At 44.1% G+C, this 14,454-nt stretch overlaps 1 protein-coding gene across 5 annotated transcripts in view; it reads right to left on the bottom strand.

The window, feature by feature from the left end:
• Positions 1–14,454, bottom strand: part of NHS (NHS actin remodeling regulator) — a 441,226-nt gene that overhangs the window by 43,110 nt on the left and 383,662 nt on the right. For all 5 annotated transcript variants that reach the window (XM_088795276.1, XM_074323429.2, XM_074323430.2 and 2 more), the window contains one exon: positions 3,679–3,831. In XM_088795276.1, the coding sequence (XP_088651402.1) occupies positions 3,679–3,831 (153 nt within the window). The remainder of the gene's footprint in view (positions 1–3,678; positions 3,832–14,454) is intronic.

Here is a 14,454-nt window from a genome sequence, read left to right as displayed (position 1 = left end):
TTCTCCAGGTCCTGTTTCACTGGCCTCCCTAATGCCAGCCCCCTTCCTCTTTGTGGAGTCAGTGTGCGGTGCTCTAAACTAGTACCCAAGCACTCTCGAGCTTTCATATTTCTGGTCATGTCTGATTTGACTGTCTGTGGGCCTCCCTGCTTGAAATGCCGACTTCATCTGTGGCAAGAAAACGTGGTAGTGTTCTTCATCTTCCTTTGCTTGGGATTCTTTAGACAAATGTTGATTCCCATTCACAAGCAAAAAAAACCATCCTCGTCACCACGTAGGTCGTCTTTGCTAACCTGCCTCTACAACCAATGTTGATCAGGAAGACATTTTGAGAGAAATGTCTTCCTTGTTCAAGTACCTACGTCCAGTGCCACCCTCATTTTTCTCTGCAAGCAAACAGTGGGCTTTTTTCTAAACTGGCATTGCAAGGAAAAGCTCTGACATTCTTAAATTCATAACAGAATAAAATACAGGGGTCACTGGTTTGGAAAAGGTGGAAAGAGAGGAGGAGTCTGGAGGGAGACATCAACCTAATTTCCCATTCAATCGCTCCCCTCCGACACTTTCTTAAACATATCTCTTGCATTCACCCTAGGCCAAGAGTAGGCAGGCGAGATTAATGGCTCCCTAATAATACTTTTTTCTGGTGGTGGGGTGGGGAGGACATTTGTCTACTAGAGCCCGATACTGAAGTAGACGCTTGGTTCTTATTACCTCAGACCAATAGAACTTAGACCCCAGCTATGAAACTTGAAGGCAAGGAAATGTATAATATATCTTTTTATATCCATCTAGTAATCTCTCTCTCCCTGTCTTACAAACAAGCAATGGCATCACTTAAAGCCATTATTGGCTCTGAGCATAAAGAATTGCTAAGAAACAAGGGAAAAAAGAGGAATCAGATTCTCCAGAACTTGAAATCCATTAAGGTCTCCTTCCTCTGGGGAGCCTTCCCTGAAGCTCCATGGCATGATTACTGCCTTTCCTCTGCGCCCCCATATCACTATGTTGAAATTACCCGGTTACTCATTGTCTCCCTCACCAAACCAGAAATCCCTTGTGGGTAGGGACCATACATTACTGTTCTCTCAATCCCAAGTTTAGCACAATGCCTGGCCCTCAATACACTTTGTTGAGGGGTTTGCTTGCTATTGAGCAGATCTTGAAGACAGCCAATTTCTAGGTTCTGATCTCAGTCCCCCAGCTTCCTCCTTATAGCCTCATCTCCAAAAGGAGCACAGAGCGGCTGCCATCGCAGCCTTGCTTGTCTGTGCTTTATTATCCACTCCCTTCTGGTGGAAGCCAGGACAGTCCAGCTGACCAAATAGAGAACCTACAGGGAAGCTCACTGCGGCACGTGCTGTGCATGGCTGTGGTCTGATGGGTCAGTATTAGTCCTGGCCACCAGATGGCAGAAGTGCTATTCTGATGGAAGCACTGCTAAGCTAAGTGTGTTTCTTGGACAAGGTTAAAAAAAAAAGTCACTTTCTAATTTTAATTCTACACTGCATGTTTTTAATTCTATGATGCCTATAATTCCTGTTTATGGCTCTCTGCAGTGCTATTAAAACTACTACACCCAAGATTTGCTATTGAGACAAGCACAAAGCTAGCCAGTCTGTGGAGGTAAGATGCAGCTCCTGGGTCTTCCTTCTAAACCCCAGGAGGCCCCATATCCCTCTCTCAGCCCCCAGGAGGAAGTGTGGAGAAAATTGATATTGGCACTTGCTATTCTTCAGTTCTGCCATTAAGTCCAAACCTGACAACACAGTGAAATGTGATAGCTTACGAGCAGCTTAATGTTATCTGGTTGAATCTGGAAAATCTAATCAAGGATGACTTATGCATAATAATAAAGGGATAAAAATAATTATGGCTAAAGGGCTAAAGGGTTACTCAAGCTCTCTAATGATGGGATCAGGGAAAGTATTTAGTTAAAATGATCAGATTCCTCTGTCGTCATTCTGTGCCCTCAGTGCTCACCCGTTTTCTGTAGAATTCGATTCAGTTGCACAAACATTCATTGAAGACCTATTATATGTCAGGTTCATGCTAAGGGCTTAGAATAAAAAAATTAATAAGAGATCCTTGCCCTTGAGTTGCTCATGGATGAATGGCGGAAGACAGGCCCATAAGTGTTTAGTTATGACAATAAGTGGCGTGATAGGAGGAGGCACGGGATATGGGAAGGGTGCCTGAGCCAGGTGCAAAGGAATGGCGAGTGTTAAGGAAGATTTCCAGAAGGTGGCTTGCACTAAAAATTTGGTAAAGAAGACCTTTTTAGCTAACCATATCACCGAAGTGAATAATAAGAATGCCAGAGATACTTCTAGAGGATACCGATTGTCACTCTTCATTATAAGTGTCATAGTATCTGCTACTAATAAGCAAGGGGAATTTTTAGGGATATTAGTAGGTTAGCTCTTTCATTAAAGGGGAAAAAGACTAGGGATAAGGGAAAACAGAGAAGTCATACACTTGTGGAAAAAAATAAACTGAAAAAAACATTTGTCATTTTATTTCCCCATCTTGATAGCAACATTAAAATATTCTACTTGAATTGTAATACATTTGCAAAATGCCATTCCTTAAAGGAGCATAGAGGTGTATTTGGAACAAAGACATCAAATGTATAGACACCATCTTCTCCACAGCAAACATCTAAAGGCCAAAACAGCTGGCAGGCCAACTTCTGATACCCAATTCAAGGGGCTCCGAAAGGCTGATGCCAGTTTTTAATCTGCTTGTCCTAATTAGAATAGTGTTAAGGCACCGAAAATAACAGGGCTGTTACCTCCTACCTTGACTGCTACGGGCCTATCTCTGGCTTTCTCAGGACTGTAAGACAAGTCGGAAGAGTGATTTAACTAGGACTCAGTGTATGGTGAGGAGGAAAAGAGCTCTGGCTGGGGCTCTGGAGGCCTGGCGCTGGGTCTTGCCACTGTACCTAACCTGCTGTGTGTGACCCTGAGCAAGTTTCAGGCCTCCACGTGCTCTGCTGTAGAATGGACCAGATCACTGGTGCTCAGCAGGAGGAGAAGCGCCCCAGTGGGGAGGTTCTGGTTGTTGGATGACTAGGTGGGAGCACAGGACAGTCCCAAGGTGCCTCAGGTCCCACAAATAGCCCACCAGAATTTCTTGTAAGGGAAAAGTCAAGAATCTATTTCTGAATCAAACCTAATTCCCATTTAATTATAATCACAGGTTGTTTATTTTACTTTATTTTTTGCTCATGTTTAATATACTCTGAATGTCCCAGTTTTTATGGTGTGTCCTCTTGGCCCACGACTCCTTTATTTCCCCATTTTTGCTCAGAACGGCTTCTGATTGTCCTTACTTAATGCAAACCTACTTTGGACAGACACAAACATCTGAATGCTTCTTTATGCCTTCTAGTGTTGTTGGGCCTGGGCATTTACTTGCATATTGTAAATATTATTATTATACGTAATTTTCCTTTTAAATTCTCATTATCATAGTTAGACCATAATGCTACATTTAATTATGTGCATAGTAGGTTATAGGACCCATGAATTTCATTCAGGGTAGAAAAGGGAGTGTTTCAATGTACTTGCTATAACAGAGGGACATGTTGGGACTGATGGGACAGACAACCCCTGGATAGGACAAGCTCCGAGTTCTGTCCCCGAAAAGCCCCCCAAGCCCGGGATCAGTCACCTCTGCGCAAGGCTTGCAGGCTCTGCCGGGCGTGGCGGTGCAGCTCCTCCACACATGGCGGCCTCGTGGCCGGGAGGAAGATGTTTCTCTGCTGGTGCCACGGTGCGCGGTAGTACACACTCAACTTACTCTCGATGTCCAGGTTGGAGACGGCTGCAAGACATAGGGAAACAGGGCATTTACACACCAGCAGCTTTAAATTGTGCATTTGGCAGACGCTGGGGTGGGGAGGGGGACAGGGTGGAGTCTGGGTGGAGTGGAAGTCCCGACCGCTGCATTCACACTGGGAACTCACTGAAGGCTGGAGAAAGGTTTGACGTGTACTACACAGGGAGTGTCAGGACAACCTGTGCCCTCAACCATCTCTCTTCCTGTGACCCGATAACTTCCTCTCCACACCTTCACTTCACACTCTCTCTGACGCAGTCGCTCTTCACCCTGGACAAGCCCCAGCCAGCCCTGCTAGGGGGTGGGGTGCGCATGGGGGTCCTGCCTTCCCAGGAAGCAGAGAAAAGCCTCAGGGATGAGTGTAAATGGTGGCCTCAGCTCCGCTCTTCTGTCTGCAGGGCCTCAGAACTATCGTGCAGCACACCTGCTCATGATGCCCACCAGCACTCTGCCCCTCACTTGCCCTGCTTTCTGTCCCCTGAGACCCCTGGCCCCCAACCCTCACTACTGAACTTTATCCTCCTGTCCACCTGCCAACTCCATCGACTGCCATGTTTCAAAGCATTGCTCAGCTTCCCTAGTTTCACCAAGGGGAGAATACAAGCATTAAAGATCCCATTACATGGGCAATAGGTGCTAAGGGAGAAAAACCACAGACAGTGCTGGTGAGAAGAGCATGGTCCTTGCAACTCATCCAAGAGGTCAAGGAAGGAGATCTCCTTCCCCAAAACACAGCATTTGACTCACTGTGTCTTCTGCATGGACTGAGCCCAGGATGGAGCTCACTCATGAGTTGAAGGTAAACTCTTATGGAAGGGGCTGTTCCTAAGCAGGATTCTGGTTAGGAAATTACTGCACAGAGGAACTCCTGAGCACCTGAGCAGCCTGCCAGCCTTGGGAATGGTGCGCGCGGGCTCAGTCTGCCTTACCCTCCAGACCCGCTGTCCAGACCAGACCCCCATCCTGGGCTCACCCTCCTCCTCCCAGTCTCATTGCCTCTCTTTGCTCCTTTTCATCTTTCTCCGAGTGGATGATTTGGGGGCGTTCTGCCCAACTCTTTATTTCTGTGCCCCAAACAGCCTTTTGGTTTCTGTCTGATCCTTTTCTTTCTGAGGTCCGGTCTACCATTTCACTTTGGGGAGCCTTACTTAGAATAAAATACTAGAGCAGAAAGGCAAGTTAAAAAGAAAAGAGGGTACTTTTGTAGAAGAGGAATAGAAGAAATAAAACTGAGAAAAATACAACCTTTTGATAATTAATCTGACCCCCCAATTACTGCATATATGGCAGTTACTTTTGTTTTTGCATTTGTTTTCTAATGTCTTCAGTAGTATGTTTTTCTGGAATAATGGAATAATGCATCATCCCCAGAAGGAGCACCAATAAAACAAAGATATATTTCCAAAGATGCTAAAGAGACATCACACGGACAGGATCAAAGCAGCAACACCATGCCTCTAAAACAGTGACATCCAAGAGAAATTTTTGTGATGATGAAATGCTCTACAGCTGTGCTGTCCAACATGGATGCCACTAGCCACAATGGCTATTAAGTACTTATTGCTTTTAATTTTTTTTACATTTAAACTAAATGTAAATAGCTGTAGGTGGCTATTGTATTGGACAATCATAACCATAAACAGCCTGTTATATTCTCTCACCTTCAGCAGCAGAGCAGATTACTCCCTTTGACCTAGATTTATCCTTCTTTGATTTTTTAATCTCCAAGAAGAATTCAAGCTCAAGAGTTAGAGATCCCAGGATTATCTTCCTCAGTCGGGGAGATTACTTTTAGGGGAGAGTTCTATGGGGTCAAAAATGAAGACAGCAACTTTTCTTTCTTTAGTTACTCTATAACCTCAACTCTTTCCTTGGAAACCATAGTGTTTGGTGAACCAGTCAGGAGTCACCAGGTGCTGGGGACAATAAAATCTAAGAGGAATTGCTAGGGAAGAAGCCAGCCTCTTCCTGTCTCAGATGAGGCGTGGGAGACCTTGGGGTAGAAAGAGCAGGCCCCATCTAGATCAGAGCTTTCTTTCTCTCATGTGTAAAGTAATGTGTAAAGTAGTGAGGAGTGCTGAAAATAGAGACTTTACTTAGCCACCCTTGGAGGCATACTCTGGTTCAGTGACTGGGATTGACTAAAACGTCAGCCTTTCCCTAGATGCAGAAGTCAACTCCTACCCAACAGGGCAGAGGTTATTACTAAACCCAAGAGAGGTGGCTTGAATTCATGTGCTAGCACCAGCCGGGAGAAGGGACAGAACAGAAAGCTTGCCTGGTGGAAAGAAGACTCAAGAAGTTCAGTGGGCAGCACCTCCTCTCCTAGGCCCATCCCTTCAGGAAGACAGGAGCCAGGATTTGGAGCTGGGCTCAGGTAACTTGGGGGTAGACCAGAAGCCTCTTACAAACCCTCATTCCCTCAGCACCACTGACAAGAAGCTCAGAGTTTCACTTTTGATAGCTCCTCAGAAATCAGGTCAAGTGGCTGTGGCTCTTCAATCTTTGTGTGCAGAAGAGCTGAGCTCCTGCTGTTTATCTCAATGTTGATCTAAAGAAAAAACTCATCAGAAGTACTTGTCAAAAACACAGATTCCTGGGCTCCAACCTAGACTTCCTGAACCAAAACTTCCAATAGAGAGGCCTAGTAATTAATCTGTGTATTTGAAAACTGCCCCAGATTTTTTTTTTATCATCGGGAAAGTCTGAGAAACAAAAAATGTTATCTGATGATACCTTGGGATCCTGCGGGAGAGAAGGGCGATGGGCTATTTAGGGGAAGGGAAGAGACTGCATAAAATGGAAACACCCATTCATGGGACGTTTTATAAATAGCTATTATGTCCCAGGCACGGTGCTGGGTGCTGGTATACAGCACAGAACAAAACACACAAGAATTTTTGCTTTTATGGAGCGTGCATTCTTTGGTTCTGCATGAAAAAGGTTTAGGTGTGATTCTACCTGGAAGCAATAGGTTGGGTGAAATGACCTCTGGCAGACTCCTCCGGTTTTAGTATATACGATTCCCTAGGGATGGTCTAAGACTTCTAGACTCTAAAGGCCATAAACTCCGAAAAGATTATAGTCTCCACTCCTCCATCTTCACCTTTCTGTAGTGGGTAATCCCAAATTAAAGAATAAATTAGTATATCATAAAATAAATGTAAGGAAATTTAGCAACATTCTCTTTCCTTATTATTAAATAGTAAATATCAGGTTATTTGAATAAAGCATTCCTGGTACCTCTGCGTTCCTGATGCCCTAAACACATTCTTACTGTGCCTACTGGGCAAGCCAGTGCTGAGTTTCTGGGCTGTTCAACTCTGTCTGCTGCGGAGGACTGTGGATTCTCAGATGCAAAGACTAACGCATGAGTTCAAGTGTGGACAGCCGAGTCATGGTTCCTGGGAAGAACCAGCTCTTACAGTGGCAGCCTTCAGGGCTAGGAAGCCTCACCTCTTCCCTGTCTTTTTCTTCATCTGCTGAGAAGCTGTAATGGATTTTTGCTGTGCATTAGCAGGTGAACATTTCACTCATCAGTTGCCACAATAGTGTTTATCTCTTAGACAGGGAAGGGAAGCAAAACTCTTTAATGCCTTTGCTTTCAGTTTTGTCCTTTAGTTACAGAGCATTAACTAGTATTATGTGTCCACCGGAGGCAGACAGGCAGGCACTAATGGAGCTCTTCCAGGGAAAACTATCCCATTTTCCTTCTTTAAAAAAAAATCTATTCTTTTTCCTAAGTAACAGTTCATTGAAAGTTGAATCCACTCATTCATAAGCTCGCTGCGCCATGGCCATTGAAAGGCTGTCCACATCTTCAGGTTCCCCCTGCCCCCTTTTCTTCCCTGTTTAATAATTTCACCATGGCTGAGCCATGCAAGACAGCAGGCTTAGTACTCCCAGTAATGTTTGTTCTCATACAAATGATACAAAGAGAAGAAAAACATTTCTGCTCCGCTTATTTGGATATCCAAGTGTCCCTCTGTGGTAGGCAGAATTCTAGGGTAGCCCCCAAGATGCCTGCCCTCCCATGTATAGTCCTCTCCCCTTGAGTGAAGGTAGAACCTATGAATTATGTTGCATTACCTGGCAAAAGGGATTTTAAGATCCCTACTCAGTTGACTTTGAGTTAATCAAAAGGGAGAAAATTACCTGGGTATATCTGGCATAATCAGGTGAGCCGTTAAAAAAAAGACATGGAGAAGCAGAAACACTCTCTTGTTGTCCTTGAATAACAAACTGCCACATTGTAGAGAAGGCCACTTGGCAAATAATGGTGGGTGCCCTCTGGGAACTGACGGTCTCAGTCCTACAACCTCAAGGAACTGAATTTTGGCAACAACCAATGAACTTGGAAGAGGTTCTCGGGCCTCAGATGAGAACTCAGCCCCAGCCAAAAGCTTGCTTGCAGCCTAGTGGGACCTGGAGCAGAGTAAGACCCAGTTAATCTCTGCCCAGAATCCCGACCCACAGCAATAGTGAGATCATAAATGGGTATTGTTTTAAGCTGCTAAATTTGTGGTCATTTTTTATGCGACAATAGAAAACTAATACACCTTTCCACTATTTTATCTACTTCTCTGGAGCCAGTCGCTTGTCTTACCTAGTACTTGTCTTCTCCTCCCTTTGTTACTGCTCCCCAAGGAAAGGGCAGGTAATGGCAGGGGTTACAATGGGAAATAGGGCTATGTGTCTCATTTTTATCCCCTACAGCAAGAAAAAGGTTATGTGGCGGTATCATTTCTCCTGTCCAAGACTGTAGGCTCTTGCAGAGAGCTTCAGCCATATGCCGTGCTCTAAGCCAATTGCATTATATTCATGACATTGTGACAGAACCCAAAGATTAAAGTATTGCTCCCATTTTACAGATAAGGAAACAGAAACTAAGAGAAAGTAAGTAAATTTCCAATGTCATACACCTGGCAAGTGGAAGATCTGGGATTAGAAATCATCTCTGTTTGGCTTCCAAGCTGCTGCTCTTTCCCAAACCAATATTGAAATAAGTTTGCCTAAACTAAGGCTGAGTGGGCTGTATGCCACATAAAAAGTATCTAGTGCTTCTCAAAATCAAAATAAAGGATTCACAACTTCTACTTGCTGTATCATCCATAGCATTAGGTGTAACCAAGAACTGAGTGAATCTTTCAGAAAATACCCAGCAGATTTGTCATATTATAGAAATACAAACAGTACCACAAACACCAAACTGCTAGAAGAAAATGCCATCATAGGAAATGTCTACAGGGCAGTGAAGTCTTTATAGACTGAACTTAGTTCATTCCTCCGTCAAACTCTGGGATAATGGAATTGTCTAGACCTTGATTCACAGCGATGCATGGAAAGGATGGATATGGTCACTGCGTTCATCTGAAATGAACTGACTTGGAAGTTGAGGAAAACTAGTGGCCACCATTCTCTTGGAAAGGTCAGGCCCAATTCTAAGGGCAGGAGGAGGCTTGGGTTTAGGAACTGTTGGGAAAAGGTGAAAATCAGGGGGCAGATATAATCTTGCCCCAAGCCTCTCCAGCGCTCAGTGTCTCCCTGCCCTGCTGGGGTTGGTACTTGTTCAACACTGCCTTTCTTAGCCTCATGAGTCTCTCACTCCCTTAAAGCTTTATTACCCCTAGGAGGAGGACAAAATGCTTATTCTTTGGCTCTCTTCCTGGATAGCATCTACCTCAAGTCGCCACCCCTCCTGCTGCCTCTCTCTCTATGCTACTCCTTCTTCCTTCTCCCAGGCTCTCAAGACTTTAAAAGGGGGAAGGCGACAGCTGAAATTAAAGTTTGAATGCTACGTGTGGTAAAAATTTCAGAAAAATGTGCAAAGTGACTCAGAAATGGAATTTCTATCCCTTCAAGGGAGGGAAGGGATTTTTGAAAATGTCCTTAGTGTGCTTACAGGCTTAACTACCCATATACACCTTGCTAACATTTCTTTCTGTCCTTCTACCAATCACACAGCTTTCTTGCTAAGAACACATTTCTCCACAAACCATCCGGTCAGATGCCCTGAGAGCAGTGAGGAGTGTGTTAGCACATTAATCCAGAGGGTGCCAAAAAAATGTATACGCATTTTAAGAAAGGAAAAAAAACTGTATTAAAATTGCAATACTCAATATAAACCGATAACAAAAGATGAATACAAGTCATATGTATACATTTTTTTTGGCACCACCGGTATATGAATGAGCATCTGAAATAGTCAGTGTCACAGATATGTCATTGGTTTGCTCCCTGGGTCCCGGCTATACGTACGCAAGTCCTCAGCAGTCATCAGCTTGGTAAGCAAAATGGAATCTGCTCAGGGTCTCTCTTGCTGCTGCCTGAGTTCTCCTATCTGTTAGGGAGATACGGAGGAGATTTCATCAAGTGAAACCATTCCTTCCTGCCTGCGCTTCCTTCCTTGGCAGCCAGCCCTGTGCCCACTCTCCTTGGCAACATGGAGGAGGGAGCAGGGTAGGGAGCACCAGGGCCCCGCCACCTGTGGAGCAGCCCAACGTCAGAGCCAGGTTCCCACAGTCTGTCCTTGCTGGGCTTCCTTTTCTGTAGACCCATAGTAATTCAGACTTGTCCCCGCTCTAAATAAAGCATCCAACATGGACCCCTCAGCATCGGAAAAATCTAGGCTCCCTGACAGTTCCAGTGTCCTAAAACATTCCAGCACCCACACACTACAACATATTTGTATATTTATTTATATACTAAAAAGATCTAGACTGATTTTTCCCATAGAAATATTTCCCCATCTTCTAAAACAAAATCATGCTTCACACCAGGAGTACCACTTAATTATTAGTTACTGTTATTACTTTTTGTTTTTTTGCTAATTTATTTTTTTCAGTTATAGTGGACATTCAATATTATTTCATATTAGTTTCAGGTGTATAGTATACCGTGTTTCCCCGAAAGTAAGACCTAACCGGAAAATAAGCCCTAGCATGATTTCCTCAGGATGACATCCCCTGAACATAAGCCCTAATGCGTCTTTTGGCACAAAAATTAATATAAGACCCGGTCTTATTTTCGGGGAAACACGGTAGTGTTTAGACATTGATATAATTTATGCAGTGATTCCCCCAACCCCTCAATTAATCTAGTACCCATCTGGCAGTATTTTAATGTCCAACATCCTATGGAAAGACCACTAGAAGCCTGAGTCCTACTTGCAGTTCTGTGCCCTTGAGCTTTTCACTGAACTTTCCCAGGACCCAATTTCCCCATTTTTACAAATAAGGGTTTGGACTTTCTGCTGAGTCCTGTCTTGTACCGTTTATGCCTCTGCTTTCTACCAGTCACCCAAATGAAGTGAGGTTGCATCATCCATCCAGAAGGATTCTGTAGTCAAGCAATGGCAGGATGCACTGGGGAAAAGACCCTGGGCTCTGGGAAGGAAAGCTGGGGATTCATCATAGCAGCCAGCAGTGGATCCAGAACAAGTTAGTGGACTCTTGGGGCCTCTGTACTCGCCTTTGGAAAGTGGGAATCCTAGAGTCTTCATAGAGCAGTTCTGAGGATCCAATGAAATGATAAAATCTTTGCCATGTCATTGCTTAGTAAATGTTGTTTCCTTTCCTGGACTGGGAACAAAAGAAGACCAAGGGGCCACGATTGGGGTCCAAGTTCCAAAGAGGAAAGTCTAAAGCTCTCCAAGTTTCTTTTTCCTTTATTTTCCTGTCTTCTTGGTGAGTGAAGTGTAAACAAAGATGAGGCCACTAGGGCAGGGGAGGGGTGTGTGTGTGTCTTACAACCTGGAAACTGGAAAGAAGGTTACCTACCACTGCGGAGCCTATGACCTCTCTGAAAGGTCAGATGTCCCAGTCTGTGATATAGGTTGACTTGGGCACCATTCAGTGTAATGACTTGGAGAGTCTAATTCTCTGAGTCACTGTAAGAGCTGCAGCAAGACACATCCTCCTTGGGAGCAGTTTATAATTTACTTGTTTATCTTCGGGTCATTCTACTGCCATGCTCTACACCACACACTTCCTCCAGAATGTAAGCATGTAACCATCTGTCACAGTTCAGCTATTGTTTTAAGAAAATTCCTTTAGGCATCTAGAAGAGTCATTGGATTCTACTGCTGGAAGGGACCTCGGAAATTATGGAGTTTTGTGTTTTTTCAAACCACAGGGCATGACCCATTAGTGAATTGTGAAATCCATTCAGCAGGTCAAGACTAGAATTTTTAAAATAATGAAATAGAAGAGAGTAGGAAAAACAAAACATAATGACTGCATGTAGTAAGCATTGTTTTGTGAAGCTATTGTTTGTGTCACGTGTGTGTACATGTGTTTGTGTGTGTATGCTGGGTTGTAATGTAAACATTTGTTTCTTGTTCTGGGTAGCAGTCAACAAACACATTGAAAGCTACTGTGTAGGCCACCCCTCTCATGTACTGATGAGAAAACTGAGGTTCAAAGATGCGACGCCAGATCACATAGCTGATTTTTGTCAGAGGTAAAAACAAAGCTCAGGTCTCCTGATCCATGGCAATCTCTTCCTCCTGTGCCAACGTTCAGCCTGGCTGCTGCACCCTTTATCTCTCTCAGTCGTGTTTTCCTACCTGTCAGATCTATCAGGTTGTCCTTCAAAAGGAAAAAAAATACACTTTCTCACCTGTTCTCTAAGAAACCAGCCATTTTGATTTTAGGACTCCAGAAGCATGTCAGCCCAGGGAGTAAGGAACACGTTCCCTAGGGATGCTGACTCAGCCAGTTAGCAAACCACACATGGAGTAGTACGAGTTTAAAGAATGAGATAGCCAGGTAAAAAGGTAGGGAGTAGATTGAAAAATATTAACTTAGTGATAGTCAACTGCTTTGCTCTACAAAAACTATCTTGATAGCTCAATCTAATAATTAGGTCGACCCCACACTTAGCCTTATCGGAAGGGCCGTGATGTTCTTAGACAGGGGTAAAGTCCTGGCTTTCCAGCAACTTGGACTGAACATGACTAGCCCGTCACCAAGTCATGACACATTTGATCCAGTTTTCAAGCCTTTCATGCCTGAGCTTAAATCAGAGTGGGAGGGATGCAAGCTTGGCTCAACCCTTGTTTCGTCAGCCCCCTCCCCCACCCCCACCCCTTAAAGAGACAGTGGCAGTTTTACACATTGGCAAACAGGTTAAAGTATAAAAAGATAACACTGATCAGAAAGAAGGTATTTGATCTTTTCGGAGAGCCAAATGGATAGTTAAGAAATACTTCCCAAGATTCAGAAAAGGGTGGATGTCACAAACCTGTTTTCATTATTTGCAAAGAACCAAGTGAGTGAGGTTGGTTACAGGGAAGACCAGGAGTGTCATTCTTTGATATTCTTGGTTCCTTGAAAGCCGGAAAATAGAGAGGAAAGAAGGCACTCCGCTTACAAAGATGAATATGTTCTAAAGTCCCCTCCCTCTTGCTCAAACTACAGATGTGATATCGTGCACACAGGCACCTTTGACATTCTAGGGAAGACAGTGGAGCTGGAGTGGGAGAGGCAGGTCAGAACCAGCCTGTGAAAATCACTTTTCTATTCAGAAGGCACTGCACACAGCCACTGGATGTCAGAGGAAAGGGTTCTGTTTCCACTATGGTACATGGAGCCTCTCTGGTCATCTTGGAGAGATGCCCTTGGCTTGGTTAAATTGTGAAGCAGTAAGTTAATTAGCACATGACACCTAATTATATATGCTAATAAATCTCTTCTCCTAGGTAGAGGTTGGTCTCTTACAATTGACTTAGATAGAGATCATCAGTGACAATGGAAATTTTTAAATACTTACAAAAGTCCCCATATACCACCTTCACTTCACTTACTTAGAATTATTACTTGCTAACTATTGTCTTCGTAGGTAGAGGAAAAGTGATGCTGTTTACGTATTGGGCCAACAATGCTATAAACACATGAGCCTGCAAGCCAAAAGGGATTCTTTTCTAAGGACCTTTCCACCCCCAAAGCCTAGCCATGTATAATGAGTTCTGTGCTCTCTATAAAAGACACAGCATGAGCTATATGAGTGAGGAATACTTAACACACAAGACATTGAATCTGGAGCCAGAAAAGATATGTTCTCTTGTGACTCCATTAGCCTGAGTCTGCAGCGATACCTAGGGGGGTCTGCTCTCCATGGACAATGGCTCTTTCCCACCCTACCTGCCCATGGAAGACAGGCTCAGAGAATGAAAAGAAGAGTTCAGGTTTCCCCAGGACAGGCAGTGAAACAAAGGTTCAAGTACGAATAGTTTATTTAGTTGGTAATGCTAGAAAGTTACCAGTAGGGAGTGTGGGGAAGTGAGAAAGGTAAGGGAAGGAAACCAATAAAGGGTGTGTTCATGAGCATGTCATTGCTGTGGGTAAATGAGGCTGGACTGACTGTATCGAGAGCCAGTGCAGAACACACAGCTCAGAGGCAAGGGAGTTGGGATATTTATCTATCACTTCAGTCATTGGTTGAGGGCTGACTAGGCACCGGGGCAATATTTCTCTGGTACTTCTAGAAAAGCAGGCTCCCTGACCAGAAAAAGCTCTCTGCAAAGAATGCAGGTCCTGGAAGATGTAAGTCCTGCTGCTATGCACTGAGGTGATAAGAGTGAGTGAATATGGGCACCCCAATAGTCCT

The sequence above is a fragment of the Rhinolophus sinicus genome, chromosome 18, assembly GCF_057876585.1.
Source record: "Rhinolophus sinicus isolate RSI-liver-muscle chromosome 18, RSI-T2T, whole genome shotgun sequence".
Taxonomy (NCBI): domain Eukaryota; kingdom Metazoa; phylum Chordata; class Mammalia; order Chiroptera; family Rhinolophidae; genus Rhinolophus; species Rhinolophus sinicus.
The sequence above is the reverse complement of the archived record's forward strand: the minus strand, read 5'-3'. Positions and strand labels throughout refer to the sequence as shown.